General features: G+C 40.3%; 1 protein-coding gene across 1 annotated transcript; it reads left to right on the top strand.

Annotated features, from left to right (window-relative positions):
- Nucleotides 1–10,037: 10,037 nt before the first annotated feature.
- Nucleotides 10,038–11,056, top strand: LOC131813001 (olfactory receptor 1L4). Its single transcript, XM_059143086.1, has one exon. The coding sequence runs from the start codon at nt 10,124–10,126 to the stop codon at nt 11,054–11,056; it is 933 nt and encodes a 310-aa protein (XP_058999069.1). The 5' UTR covers nt 10,038–10,123.
- Nucleotides 11,057–15,538: the final 4,482 nt, after the last annotated feature.

The following is a 15,538-nucleotide window of genomic DNA, read 5'->3' as shown; positions in this document are numbered from 1 at the left end:
TTGAATTTGGGAAAATGAGAAGATGGAAAAGGTGACTTTCCTCTGGGAGAGATAAATTTGCCATAAGATTATGCTGCCAGGATAAGGAAAGAAAAGATCAGAAGGGAATCCCCTTAAAAAAGAGTACACAGCCAATGGCATCTAGGGACAGTAAGATCAGCCACCTAATTTTACAGTTTTCTCCACTGGTATCTCTTTGTGTAACCTTCAAGTCTTGGTAGACACAGCCTTGAGCATTGTGTGTTTTGAGAAATAATGAGAGATCTAATCAAACTTTGCAGTGAAAAAATCAGAGCTAACAGCAGCAGCATAGATAAACCCACAGGAGGACAAGCAAGGATATTCTGTCTTGAGTATGGGGGGTATGGCCCAGGACCACTAACTTTTCTTCTTCTTCTTTTTTAAGGTCTTATTTTGGTTCCAGTTAGTTAACATACTGTGTTATATCGGTTTCAGGTGTACAATACAGTAACTCAGCACTTCCGTATATCACCCTGTGAGAGGTGAGTTTTCAAGGGAGAAGCAACTCTCCTGAAGGATGAAGAACTTGTACACATTCAGGTTATATATGTTCTATCACTAAGATTCATGCAAAGCTCTCATTCCATGCCATAAATATAGAACAACACTCCTCTTCTTCTTAAAAAATGAGTAAAGTTGACATTACTCCATGTTAATTCTATATAATTACATATCATGACAAACCACTTAGAAAACACGGGCTGCCACCAAAGGCACCCTTTGAAAGATGCAGACCAGAGAAGTAATGAAATAGTTACTTGTATTTTTATATGTATTTTATAGTTGCTTGTAATTTATATCAGTCATTCTGGTCACCAGTTGGGGTTGTGATAGAAAGCTTCCATTTGTCCATTTACACTTCTCTCCACTCTTGTCCACTCTGCTCTGTGCTCCCTGCAGCCGAGATATGTATCAAAAGATTCCTTTTCAAAAACATAACAATAAGAAAATAAATAACCTTAATAAAATAGGACAAAGACTTTAAAGGCGCCTCACTGAAGAAGATATACAGATAGAAAATAAGCATAGGAAACATGACATTAGGGAAACGCAAAATAAAACCACAGTGTGATACCACAACACATCCATTAGAATGGCCAAAATTCAAAAATACTGACAATACCAAATGCTGACCAAAATGTGGAGAAATAAGAGTTCTCATTCATTACTGATGGAAGTTCAAAAGGTACAGTCTGGCAGTTTCTTATAGAACTAAACATACTCTTACTATAGGAACCAGCAGTCACACTCCTCAGTATTAACTAAAGGAGTTGAAACCCTACATATGGACATTTATAGTAACTTTATTCATAATAGCCGAACTTGGAAACACCAAGTATATTGCTACTGTCCTTCCTTCAGTAGGTGAGAAGATAAATAAATACTGGAACATCCAGGCGATGAAATATTAATCAGTACAAAAAAAGAAATGAGCTACTAAGACTGGAAAACACATGGAGAAATCTTAAATGCGTATTCCTAAATGAAAAATCTTGGAACACTGTATCAAACACTAATGATGTGTTTCATGGTGACTAACATAACACAATAAAAAAGTGTAAAAAAAAAAGAAAAAGGAAAAGGAAGAAAGAAGCCAATCTGAAAAAGCTACATGCTATATGATTCCATTATATGACATTCTGGAAAAGGAAAAACTATGGAGACAGTAAAAGATCAGTGGATGCCAGGGAATAGGCGGGAGGGAGGAATGACTAGGTGGAACACCAAGGACTTTAGGGCTAGTGAAACTATTCTCTGTGATACCATAATTGCAATAGATATTTGTCATAGGGTACAATTGCATAAGGTACAACTCCATAAGGTACAATTCCAACCCTAATGTAAACTATAGATTTGAGTGATGATGATGATGTGTCAGTGGGCTTCATCAATTATGACAACTGTAGCATTCTAGTGGGGATGTTGATAATCAGGAGGTCGGTGCATGTGGGGGTTGTGGCTATGTGGGAACTCTGTAACCATGTGATCAATTTTGCTGTGAATTTACAACTGCTCTAAAAAAATTGAGACTATTAGAGGGGGAAAAAAAGAAAATCACCTGAAGTTGTGATTGCTATGCATTTATAGACGAGGACATGATTTAGTGTAGCTAAACAACTTGCCCAAGTTCCCCCATTTAGTCATTAGTGAAACTGGGATATCTTCTTTAAGAAACTGACATAATAAAATGTTTTAAAAAGGCAAACATACACACACACACAATGAGGCTCAAAAAAGTTAAGTATTGCAAAAGCTACACAGCCTGTAGGAGGCAGAGCTAGCATCTGAATCTCTCCAACTGGCTCCAGAACCCACATCTAAATCCCTTCCCCAGACCACCACACCTGTACCTAGACACAGCACACACACACAGAGAACTTAAAGATGTCACACGCCATCCCCTCTCCTTCCAGGTAGGCACACGTAAGTCCATACACAGACGTGCATAGGAGCCCATGCATAAACAGAGAGCATGCATGTGTGCATGAACTCACATGTTCATGTACATACTTCACATACAGGTGCATAAAAACCTCCAACCCTGTTGCTGCATGGCCCTAATTCCCTTCCCAGGGATATGAGGCTACCCTTCTGGAGCCCCAGGTTCCCCAGGGCTCAGAGCACTGAGCTCAGTGAGGACACCAGTAATGTTCTTCTCTCCTGGGAAGACCACAGGGCCAATGCCCCCAGGGCCGTCGCATTCACAGAGGACAGGCCCCTGGGTCCCCCTTTCCATCACCAACACCCACAGTAAGGTAAAGAGAAGAGAGAGCACTTTTCTCAGAGTAGATCTACACCTGCCCTGGCCTGCTGCCTCACGGATTCAGAGTCTGATCTTAACTCCCTGGCAGGCCCCCCAGCATGCACCTCCTCCATCAGGCCCACAGGTAGGCAGGCTGATGGATTTGGGAACAGACACTGGATGTCAACTTCTTCATATGATCTTCCTCCGTTTTCCTAATCCTATCTTCTCTCCTCCACCTCAAAGACCAGAGACAAGTGAATGAGAAAGCCAGGATAATGCAGATAAGAGTACACATTCTGAAGCTGGACTCTCCCACCTTCCAGCTGTGTGGACTTAGGCAAGTCACTTCAGTTCCTTGTATCCCACTTTCCTTGTCTGTAAAATGGGTGTTGTGAAGACAAACTGACTTAATGTATGTAGAATTCCTAGAGCAGTTTCTGGTACAGTGGGTGTCTCTTGTAGGAGACGTGTGGGTGAGGTACTCAGCGCAGCAGAGGGATACAAGAGACTAGGTTTCAGCGAAAGTCTGACTCAAAGCACACCTGGTCCATCAGTCAGATGGACACCGAAAGTATGCTGAGACAGAGAGAAGACGATTATTTACAAAAAAGGAATTCTAGGGGGCATATTTCCCATGTCTACTTGCCTTGGAATCTACACTTTAACAGCTGGGAATGGCTAGGTCAAGCTCTAATCTGCTATAGGAGAGAACACTAGACATGATGGAGAGATTTTGGAGAACTGGGAAGAGCCATGTGGGATCCCTAAGCAGGACTCTATCTCTACACAAAGTTAAATATGGAAAGAATTCCTCACTCCATTCATATAATCCTGCTTCAGAAGGCAACTACACCTACATAAACACACACACACCACCACAACAAAAACAAATATAAAGGAGATATATTTCTTTACAGAAAATGGAATTTTTCTATAGGCATTGCTCTGCAACTTGCTTTTATCACTTAACAAAATGTCATGGACCATAGTATCCCCTTGATAATCTAGTTTACCAATGAATACTTTCTGCTCTGCCATCAGACTGCCTCAATTAAAATCCCAGCTCCACCACTTACTAACTGTGGGATCTGGTAAATTACTTTGCTAAACTCTTTTTTTTTTTTTTTAATTGAAAATGAGGGTGTTGTGCTAAGCCAAACAGTGAGAGAAAGACAAATGCCATATGATTTCACTCACATGTGGAATTTAAGAAACAAAACATCTGAACATAGGGGAAGGAAAGGAAAAATAAAATAAGATTAAAAAACTGAGAGGGAGGCAAACCATAAGAGATATGCTGAACTCTAGGAAACCAGCTAAGGGTTGCTGGAGGGGAGGTGGATGGGGGATGGGGTAACTGGGTGATGGTCATTAAGGAGGACACTTGATGTAATGAGTGCTGGGTGTTATATGCAAATAAAGAATCACTAAATTCTATCTCTGAAGCTAATAAGAAAATAAAGAAAGGAAAAGAAATGCAGGAAAGAGGAAAGGAAAGGAAAGAAATGAAGAGAAAAAGACGGATAATAACAGTGCCTATCTAGAATTTGGGGAAAATAAAATCATAAAATACATGAAAAGCACTTATCTCGGGGTGGAATATACTGAGTACTAATAAATGTTGACTATCATTAGCCATCTTATTTCTTTGGAGGATGGGTGCTATTGAGTAATGAGAATGAACTATTAATTATTTTAATAATTTGTGGATATTTAGGTTGTTTCCTCTGTTGGTTGTTTTGTTTATTCTTTTTTTTTTAATCTGGTATTATGAGTAATTCTACAAAAATGTGTGCATGTATCTTTGTACCACACATATATGAATATTTTTATTTTTTTTATTTATTTTTTTTTTTAAAGATTTTATTTATTTATTTGACAGAGAGAAATCACAAGTAGTTGGAGAGGCAGGCAGAGAGAGAGAGGGAAGCAGGCTCCCTGCTGCGCAGAGAGCCCGATGCGGGACTCGATCCCAGGACCCTGAGATCATGACCTGAGCCGAAGGCAGCGGCTTAACCCACTGAGCCACCCAGGCGCCCCAATATATGAATATTTTTAAAGGACAGATTTTTATAAGTGAAATTACTAGACAAGGAGATGTAGATTTTTTAAATTATGTAACATTAGTCATCATACAATACATCATTAGTTTTTTGATATAGTGTTCCAAGATTCATTTTTTGCATATAACACCCAGTGCTCCATGCAATCCATGCCCTCCTTAATACCGACCACTGGGCTAACCCATCCCCCCACTCCTCTCCCTTCTAAAATCCTCAGTTTGCTTCCTGGAGTCCATAGTCTCTCATGGTTCATGTCCCCCTCCAATTTCCCCCTCTTATTTTTCCCTTCCTTCTCCTAATGTCCTCCACGCTATTCCTTATGTTCCAAGGGGCATATTTCCAATGTCCACTTGCCTTGGAATCTAGAATTTAACATATCAGTGAAACCATATGATAACTGACTTGCAAAGAGATGTAGATTTTCAATTCTGATATATACTGTCAAAAAGCCTATACTGATTATACTCTCATAACCAGTGTACGGTGAAAGTCTTTTTCCTTTTCAATATTGTGAAAAATATTTATTGACAATCCAATGAGTAAAAAATTATGTTTCAGTCTAATTTACATTTTCTGATTACCAATCAGGTTGGCATGTTTTCTTTGGTAAATGTGTTGTAGTTATTTTCTTTGAGCCAATAGTTAATATTCTAGTTTTGTTTAAGATCTCTTTTGGTGTCATGTTCACATTTTTGAGTACTTGGGTTTTGTTATTCTTGCCTCTACATTTTTTTCTCAACTGGAATGGCATCCACATCCTGAGACTATATAACTATGCCCTTTATTTTTGGATAATAGTTTACGGTGTGGATTTTTTACTTCTAGTTGTTCATATGGGTTTTGTTTCTATGTAGGTTAGAAAAAAATCTAGCTTTATTTTTTTACAAAGGTGTAGCATGTCTATTGATTAGGATCTACATATATCATAGGCATACAGAATTCTTTATGTTGGCTCATGGACTGTTTTTTTCTCTGTATACAATTATCATATTTTTTTCATTATTACATACTTTGATTTTTGGTTAGAAAAACTCTGTTGGGGTGCCTGGATGGCTCAGTCAGTTGAGTGTCTGACTCTTGATTTCCACTTAGGTTGTGATCTCAGGGTCATGAGATCAAGCCCTATGTCAGGTTCAGCGCTGGGCATGGACACTGCTTAAGATTCTCTTTCTCCACAAATAAGTGAAACCATATGATAATTGACTCTCTCTGCTTGACTGATTTCACTCAGCATAATCTCTTCCAGTCCCGTCCATGTTGCTACAAAAGTTGGGTATTCGTCCTTTCTGATGCTTTGTGGAGCATAACAAATAGCATGGAGGACATGGGGAGATAGAGAGGAGAAGGGAGTTGGGGGAAATTGGAGGGGGAGGTGAACCATGAGAGACTATGGACTCTGAAAAACAATCTGAGGGTTTTGAAGGGGTGGGGCGTGGGAGGTCAGGGTACCAGGTGGTGGGTATTATAGAGGGCACGGATTGCACGGAGCACTGGGTGTAGTGCAAAAATAATGAATACTGTTATGCTGAAAATAAAAAATAAATTAAAAATGCTAACTAATCAGATAAATCAAAAACAAAAAAAGATTCTCTTTCTCCTTCTCCCTCTGCCCCTCCCCCACCAAAAAATGGAAAAGAAAAACTCTGTCATATTCTAATTTTTTTTTTCAAAACTGTCTTTCCCAGGCTACTTATTCCTCTAGATGAATTTTAGAATGACCTTCTTAAGCCCTATTAAAAATGCTCTGGGAGGGCACATGGCTGGATAAGTCAGTTAGGTGTCTTGTCCTGATCCCAAAGATCCCTCCTCAGCAGGAAGCCGGCTTCTCCTTCTCCTGCCCACTCTTCTTGCTATCTCTATCTTGCTATCTCTTACTATCTCTATCACTATCTCTACCACTCTTGTTCAACACAGTACTAGAAGTCCTAGCAACAGCAAGCAGACAACAAAAAGAAATAAAAGGTATTCAGACTGGCAAAGAAGTCAAACTCTCTTCACAGAAGATAAGATACTCTATGTGGAAAACCCAAAAGTCTCCATCCCCAAATTACTAGACTCATATTGCAATTCAGTAATGTGGCAGGATACATAATCAATGCACAGAAATCAGCTGCTTTCTTATACACTAACAATGAAACCACAGAAAAAAAAATTAGAGAACTGATTCCATTTACAGTAGCACCAAAAACCATAAAATACCTTGAAATAAACCTATCACTATCTCTGTCTCTCTTTTTCTCAAATAAATAAATAAAATCTTTTTTAAAAATGCGGGTTTGGGGCGCCTGGGTGGCTCAGTGGGTTGGGCCGCTGCCTTCGGCTTGGGTCATGATTTCAGGGTCCTGGGATCTAGTCCTGCATCGGGCTCTCTGCTCAGCGGGGAGTCTGCTTCCTCCTCTCTCTCTCTCTCTGCCTGCCTCTCTGCCTACTTGTGATCTCTCTCTGTCAAATAAATAAATAAATAAATAAATCTTAAAAAAAAAAGCGGGTTTGAAGTGGCGGCGGGGGCGGGGGGTGGTGGGAGGTCGGGGTACCAGGTGTATTATAGAGGGCACGAATTGCATGGAGTACTGGGTGTGGTGAAAAAATAATGATACTGTTATGCTGAAAATAAATAATTTTTTTAAAAATGCCCTTGGGAAAAGAAAGGCCCTTGGGGCATTATCATAGGTACATTACTTTTATTAATTCCAGAAGAATTTTCTTACAGCTTTATTGAGATTAACCGACATATATAATATTGTGTAATCTAAACATCTGCAACATGATGATTTATGTTGTGCAATGATTCCCACACTATGGTTAGTTAATATCTCCACTACCTCACATAATTACCATTTCTAGTTCTTTTACAAGAACATTTAAGAATTACTATCTCAAACTGAATGGCAATCAGGAGGGCCTGGGAGAATGGGGGAATCAGGAACATGTTCAAGGGTTCAAACTCACAACCAGTAAATGAATAAAACCTGTAGATTTAACATGCAACCTAGTAATTATAGACAACAATAATGAATTATATATAAACCTCTCCCTTTCTAAGAGTGGTCGATCTTTTTTTTTTTTTTTTTAGATTTTTTATTTATTTTATTTGACAGATAGAGATCACAAGTAGGCAGAGAGGCAGGCAGAGAGAGAGGGAGGAGGAAGCAGGCTCCCTGCTGAGCAGAGAGCCCGATGCGGGGCTCGATCCCAGGACCCTGGGATCATGACCTGAGCCGAAGGCAGAGGCTTTAACCCACTGAGCCACCCAGGCGCCCAGAGTGGTCAATCTTAATTGTTCCCATCAAAAAGTAGAAATGATAATTATGTGGTATGACAGAGGGGTTAGCTAACACTATCTGGTAATCGCACTGCAATTTAAGTGCATCCAGTGAACACATTTTACAACTTAAGTTTACACAATGCCATATGTCAATTATATTTCAACTAAAATAAATAATAAATATCTACTCTCTAGGCAAATATCAAATATATAATATTACTAACTTTTGTCACCACACTTTACATTAGATTTCCAGAACTTGCTGACCTTACAAATGGAAATTTGTACCTTCTGTTCGATATGTCCCCACTCCTCCCATCCTAGCCTCTGGTAAACACAATTGTACTCTCTTTTTCTATGAATTTGCCTTTTTTATTTTTTTATTTATTTTATTTTATTTTTTATTTTTTAAATTAATTAATTAATTTTCAGCATAACAGTATTCATTATTTTTTCACCACAACCAGTACTCCATGCAATTCGTGCCCTCTATAGTACCCACCACCTGGTACCCCAACCTCCCACCCCCCCCCCCCGCCACTTCAAACCCCTCAGATTGTTTCTCAGAGTCCATAGTCTCTCATGATTCACCTCCCCTTCCAATTTCCCCCAGCTCCCTCCTCCTAACTCCCCATGTCCTCCATGCTATTTGTTATGCTCCACAAAGAAGTGAAACCGTATGATAATTGACTCTCTCTGCTTGACTTATTTCACTCAGCATAATCTCTTTTAGACTCAGCAATAAAAAGAAGGAAATCCTGACAATCACAACATGGATGGAACTTGTGGCCATAATGCTAGACAGACAAAGACAGCTACTATATAATATCACTTATATGTGCAATCTCAGAATTGGCCCTTTTAAAATGAATCTTCCCTCCAGGTTCTCTGCTCAGCAGGGAGCCTGCTTCCCCCTCTCTCTCTGCCTGCCTCTCTGCCTACTTGTGATCTCTCTCTCTGGCAAATAAATAAACAAAATATTCAAAATAACTCCTGTATATAAAGTCATCCCCTGGATGAAGAATTTTTTTAAAATTCTCTAAAAAAAACTCTCTAAAGAATTGTTCAAGAAACAACCTAAAGATTATGACCCTTGCTGAAATTTTTAAATAGATGTCTGTTTTTAAAGCACCATATTCTCAAATTTATATAAACTTTGTGCTAAATTTCTTCCTTTTTCCTGTTCTTCAAATGTCCTTTGCCATTTACATATATATCAGCTCACCATGTTGCACACATTAAATATATACAATTTGGTCAATTATACCTCAATGAGTCTGGAGAAAAATGCTATTTTAACTTTCTAGTTACACTGAAGGTTCAGTTAAAGAAAGTGTCTCTTATATTAGACTGGGAGAAAACAATGAGATGCTTTTTACTCCATTGTCAGTGTTATCACTACAACAGCCACCAGAATATTGTTCTTACCATGTTTATTTAATTTACAAATAGCAGTGTTCAATACATTTTGACTCATAAAAAAAAGAATATTTAGAAAGATAACTGAGAGTGAATTGGGGGAAATCAGAGAGGGAGATGAAGCATAAGAGACTGTGGACTCTGAGAAACAAACTGAGGGTTTTGGAAGGGAGGGGGCTGGAGGGATAGGTGAACTTGGTGGTGGATATTAAGTAGGGCATGTATTGCAAGGAGTTCTGGGTGTGGTGCATAAACAATGAATCTTGGAACACTGAAAAAAATAAAATTAAATTAAGATGTTGAAAAGAAAAGAGAATTAAGGAAACTCAGACAAATTAGGCTAAAAGAATTTTTAAAAATTACCTAAGGACACTTGCGAAAACCTTAGTTTCTCATAGAAAAAAAGCAGCTTGGAATTTTCTTATTTTTCTCTTAATGAATTTTACTCTCTCTTTTTCTAGAATGTCTTGAAGTAAATACTCTTTAAAATCAGAACAATTGTCAATGGGCATTTTTACAACTAGTGATTAGGGAGGAAGGTGACTTGATGAAATCACCTATCACGTCTCTCCAACTGCTTCTCCACACCCTGTCCACGAAGGCACAGACATGGAGACAAAGAACTACAGCAGCGACTCAGGCTTTATCCTCCTGGGCATCTCTTCCAACCCTCAGCTACAGAAACCACTCTTTGCCATCTTCTTCATCATGTACCTGGTCACTGTCATGGGCAATTTACTCATCATCCTGGTTATCCACTCTGACTCCCGACTCCATACCCCTATGTACTTTTTCCTCAGCAACCTGTCCTTCACAGATATCTGCTTTACAACAGTTATTGTGCCCAAAATGTTGGCAAATTTACTATCAGAGACCAAGGCTATTTCCTTCATAGGTTGCCTGGTCCAGATGTATTTTTTCATGGCCTTTGCAAATACTGACAGTTACCTATTGGCCTCTATGGCCATAGACCGGCTGGTAGCCATCTGCAACCCCTTCCATTATGATGTGGTCATGAACCCACGGCGTTGCCACCTCATGCTGCTGGCTTCTTGCACCATCTCCCACCTGCACTCCCTGCTCCGGGTGCTACTCATGTCCCGCCTGTCCTTCTGTGCCTCCCATGTCATCAAGCACTTCTTTTGTGATACCCAGCCTGTGCTAAAGCTATCCTGCTCTGACACATCCTCCAGCCAGATAGTGGTCATGACTGAGACCCTGGCTGTCATCACGACCCCCTTCCTGTGCATCCTCTTCTCCTACCTGCGAATCATCATCACTGTACTCAGAATTCCCTCTGCGGCTGGCAAGTGGAAGGCCTTCTCCACCTGTGGCTCCCACCTCACTGTCGTGGCCTTGTTCTATGGGAGTGTCATTTACGTCTACTTTAGGCCCCTGTCCATGTACTCAGTGGTGAAGGACCGGGTAGCCACAGTCATGTACACAATAGTGACACCCATGCTGAACCCCTTTATCTATAGCCTGAGGAACAAAGATATGAAGAGGGGTTTGAGGAAATTAAGGGACAGAATTCACTTGTAGAAAGAAAAAATAGATGGAACACCTTAATTGGAAGATGACCCAAGAGATGATCACATTATCTTTCCCTCCTACCCGTGTTTCCCATGGGACCCAAACAGGTCATAGAAGGTAGTGCTGGAAAGCAGTAACAGCTCTGACCTAGAAGCTAGGGCATTTGGTTTCATTTCTATCAATGACTTCGACCACTTTCATGTGCAGTCCCAGGCCAGGTACTGCTAAGAATCCATATCTCAAGAAAGCTGTTTCTGCCATGTATATAAATAAAGCTATATTGAAGTGGAACAAAGCTATCTCCAAATACCTCTTCTACGGTCTTGACTTTGTCTAGTACACAAGAAAGTACAAAGTTCTTTTGTTCTTTCTTTTTTAAAGATTTTTATTTATTTGACAGACAGAGATCACAAGTAGGTAGAGGGGCAGGCAGAAAAGGTAGGGGTGGGTTCAGGGGGGAGGTGGAAGCAGGCTCTTTGCCGACCCAAGAGCACGATGTGGGGCTCAATCCCAGGACTCTGGAATCATGACCCGAGCCGAAGGCAGAGGCTTTAACCCACTCAGCCACCCAGGCGCCTCAGTCCTATTGGTTTTGAGAAGAAGAAGTTACATGTATTTGGTAGGGATTGGGGAAAAAGTCTTGCAATTATGATTCTAAGACTGTCCTTAACATAAACAATGAATCTGGGTATACTACATCAAAAGCTAATGATATACTATATGGTGACTAAAATAACATAATTTAAAAAATGATAATTTTTTAGAAAAAGGATGGATTGATTTTGACAAACAAAAGTTCAATACAGCAGGAAATGGCAGAGTATTCCAAATAGTGGGACCCACACAAAGAGGAAGAAGCAATAAACACTGGAATGTGTTTGAGGGACAGTGGGAAGCCCTGGGAGGCTTGTTCAGTTTGAGAACAGAGAGCATGGAAGGCTGGAAAGGTGGAGAATATTCAAAGCAGATGTAGTGCCCTCCACTCAACACGAAGGTGCCCTCACAATGAACTCTCAGCACTTGACTCTTTTTCCCTTCCCTCTTAATTCTCTGTTTGTCCACATGGCCATGATGGCCACTCGAATGTCCTTTATATCCTGGAAAAAAGCAATGTGTGTCAATCAGGATAAGCTCATTGTGCTGAGGAAACAATGTCATAATCATTGTACCTTGACACCAAATATATATTTCATATTGACATTGCATGTTCACCATTGAAAAACATAGGGTACTGCTCATTTTAAACACTCAGGGACCTATGCTGATGGAGCAGACACCATTATCATTCTATCAGAAGCTGCAGAAAACTTGAAGATTTTGCACTGGCATCTAAACACTCTGGTCTAGATGTGATTAGATGTGACTCATAACACTTGTGACCACAACTTAGTGTCAACAACTAATCTGATGATCTGTTCCAAACACAAGGGAGCCAGGAAGCACAATTCAACAGTGCATCTGTCAAATGGAGGCCCAAAAGGACCTAATGAACATATTTAACGACTGCTACACAATGATAATTACACACTAATACACAACTGGGTATTTGTTGCTTAATCAGTTGTCCTGATTATCAATTTCAGTAACAAAAATAACATAAGATTCTACACTGTCTGTGGAATCTGGCCTCAATTATGTCATCAAATTTGAACAACCACCCACTTTTACTAATCACAAACTTCTTGAAGGCAGGAGCTTAAGTTGAATATCAGACTTTCGGCAATAATGATATAACCAGAGGTCTATGGTGGACCTAATGGAACACAGGGACAACCTAGGGCTCCACATTAAGGCCCCTGCCACTGCTGCCACTGTGTTCTCTCCAGTGATCAGAAAGCAACCAGTAATCCCCAAAACAAACTCAAATTACATTTGCCTTCATATTTTACGGGCATACCTGTCTTGCAACACTATCTCCCACCCGTCACTCAGTTTTGGGATGCTTGCCTACAAGGTTTGTGTTCTTTCTACTTCCTCTATTCTTGTGCCTTCGTTTGAACCAAGTATACTCCAATACTTTCAAAAGTGAAAAATGCCTGGCATATATGGAATACACAAATTCATTAATTATAATTAAGTAATTATAATAAGTAAGTCATTTGGTCCAGGAAACCAAACATAGCTTTTTTATGAGTCCCCTATGCCATCAGTCCCAGACTCCTTTTTCTCAATATCACATAGTCATTAAGAAATCAAGATCTTTGGGGCACCTGGGTGGTTCAGCTGCTTAAGCATCTGCCTTCGGCTCCCATCATGAGGCCACAACCCTGGGATAGAGACCCATGTTCAGCTCCCTGCTTGGTAGGGAGTCAGCTTGTCCCCTCCCTCTGCCCCTCTTCTCCTGCTCTCTCTCTCAAACAAATAAATAAAATCTTTCTTAAAAAAAGAAATGAAGATCTTCTAGGTGTAATCCTACACAAGTGACCATGAGGTAACACATTAAGGTAAATTTACCATTCTGTACCAGTCTGGCCCCCAGGTTAGTCCTAACCTTTTCAATCATAGCTAGAGTGCTGTCTCTGTCAGAATAGGAAGCACTTTCCATAAGATATCCTGCCATCCTTCTGAAGGATGAGCTGATGTTGGTAGGTAGTATTGAAAAAGCTTAATCAAAGTTTTGCTATCCAAACAAAGGAGCCTAGGGTGAACTTGGAAATTTGCTAATCAACATCAGTAAGAATGGAATAAATCCCTTCTGGAGTACATACAGTCAGAGCAAAGGTCTAAGTATGCCTTCTGAACACCTTGCCAAGTCAGGTGAACTACTTCTACTTGGCTCTTGGGAGCAGACCAGGAAAACCCTCGACAGCTCCCCCTCCCACCATATAGCCAGATAACCTGTGAGGCTGGTTGAATTCAACAGTGGAGAAATACCAGAAGCATGTTGTTTGATGAGGAAACTGTGAAGGGAAATGTATCGGGCACTTCTACTGCAAACTCACTATGGACTCATTTTATACATATAAATATATGTAAATGCTGGAGATTTTGCTCAATACTAAACTAAGAAAAATTTAGTTCCTTGAACATACTTTGCCTTTTAATCAGAGTGTGTGACATAAACTAGGAAGGGTGTGAAACATGAATGCTGAGGATGACCTAGAGAATAGTGCTGCATATTTCTGACATTGAAGAGTCTGATAGAGAAGACATTAACAAAAAGGACAGAAAAGGAGTAGTCATATAATCCAAGAGTAGAAGAAATTTCAAGAGATGAAGATATGGATATATTCCACCCACCAACCCCCACAGCAGAAGAATCTCCTCCCTGCCAAGCAATCTCCAGCAGATGTCCATCAGCAGAACTTATACATGGAACAACCAAGCGAGCTAGTTAGGATGAACATGGTGTGCAATTCTAAATACAAACACCACCAAGCTTGACCACAGCCACTGCATGTGTTCTGAAGGTGACTGTCTCTGACTATCAGGAATTTCAGGCAAACACCATAAAGAAATTCTTAGGGATGTACCCAGAAACTCAGTTCATCTGAGTCAGAATCCTGCTGTTCTGCACCATAGGTAACCCTGCTCTTCCTGCACAAAACAGAAATAATCAGTGTTTAATGGAACTGAGAAGTTCAAAAGATGAAGGTGAAACCAACCAGGTCCCCATGGGCATCAAGAACCTGGGGATCTGGTCCCAAACTTGTTTTACCATGGTCAGCTCTCAGATTCCTAGCAGAATGCCTTGGGATTTTTTAAAAGATTTTATTTATTATTTATTTGATAGACAGAGATAACAAGAAAGCAGACAGGCAGGCAGAGAGAGAGAGGAGGAGGAAGCAGGCTCCCTGCAGAGCAGAGAGCCCAATGCGGGACTTGATCCCAGGATCCTGAGATCATGACCTGAGCCGAAGGCTGAGGCTCAACCCACTGAGCCACCCAGGCACCCCTGCCTTGGGATTTTTCAATTCCCCTAAACCAATCCATCCACCACCAAGCCCCACCATAACCCAACAAACAACTACCCCTTGTTAGTGAGGTCGGAGAGTTGCTACTTAAATCAGAGGCAGCCTAGGAATCAGAAACCAGGTAAGGAACCTTAACAAGGGCTCCCACTCCAACCTTAACCTAACAGTGATTTTGGCAAGTCAGAGGACTACTCCACCTCACTGGCAAAGTAGAAGACAGTACCCATACAGAGACCCCTCCTGGAGCCACCGTAAATCTGGGAACCTGGGATAGAGGTCAGGCTTCTGAACTGAAGCACCATACACAGCACAGAAGACTGCATCAGGTGGCAGAATAAGATTTTTGCACCCCCCATGTTACAGGAAAATCATCTCAAGCTATTTTTGAATATGTATCTTCAGTAGGTGAGTGGATAAGCAGTGGTATATCCAGACCATGAAATTATTATTCAGTACAATAATAAATGAGCCATCAAATCTGAAAAACACATGGAGCAACCTTATATACATAGTGCTTAATGAAAGAAGCCAATCTGAAAAGACTCAATGCTATATTATTCTATTATGTAATATTTGG

Source organism: Mustela lutreola, chromosome 12, assembly GCF_030435805.1.
Source record: "Mustela lutreola isolate mMusLut2 chromosome 12, mMusLut2.pri, whole genome shotgun sequence".
NCBI classification, from domain to species: Eukaryota; Metazoa; Chordata; class Mammalia; order Carnivora; family Mustelidae; genus Mustela; species Mustela lutreola.
This window is presented reverse-complemented; position numbering and strand designations above follow the sequence as displayed.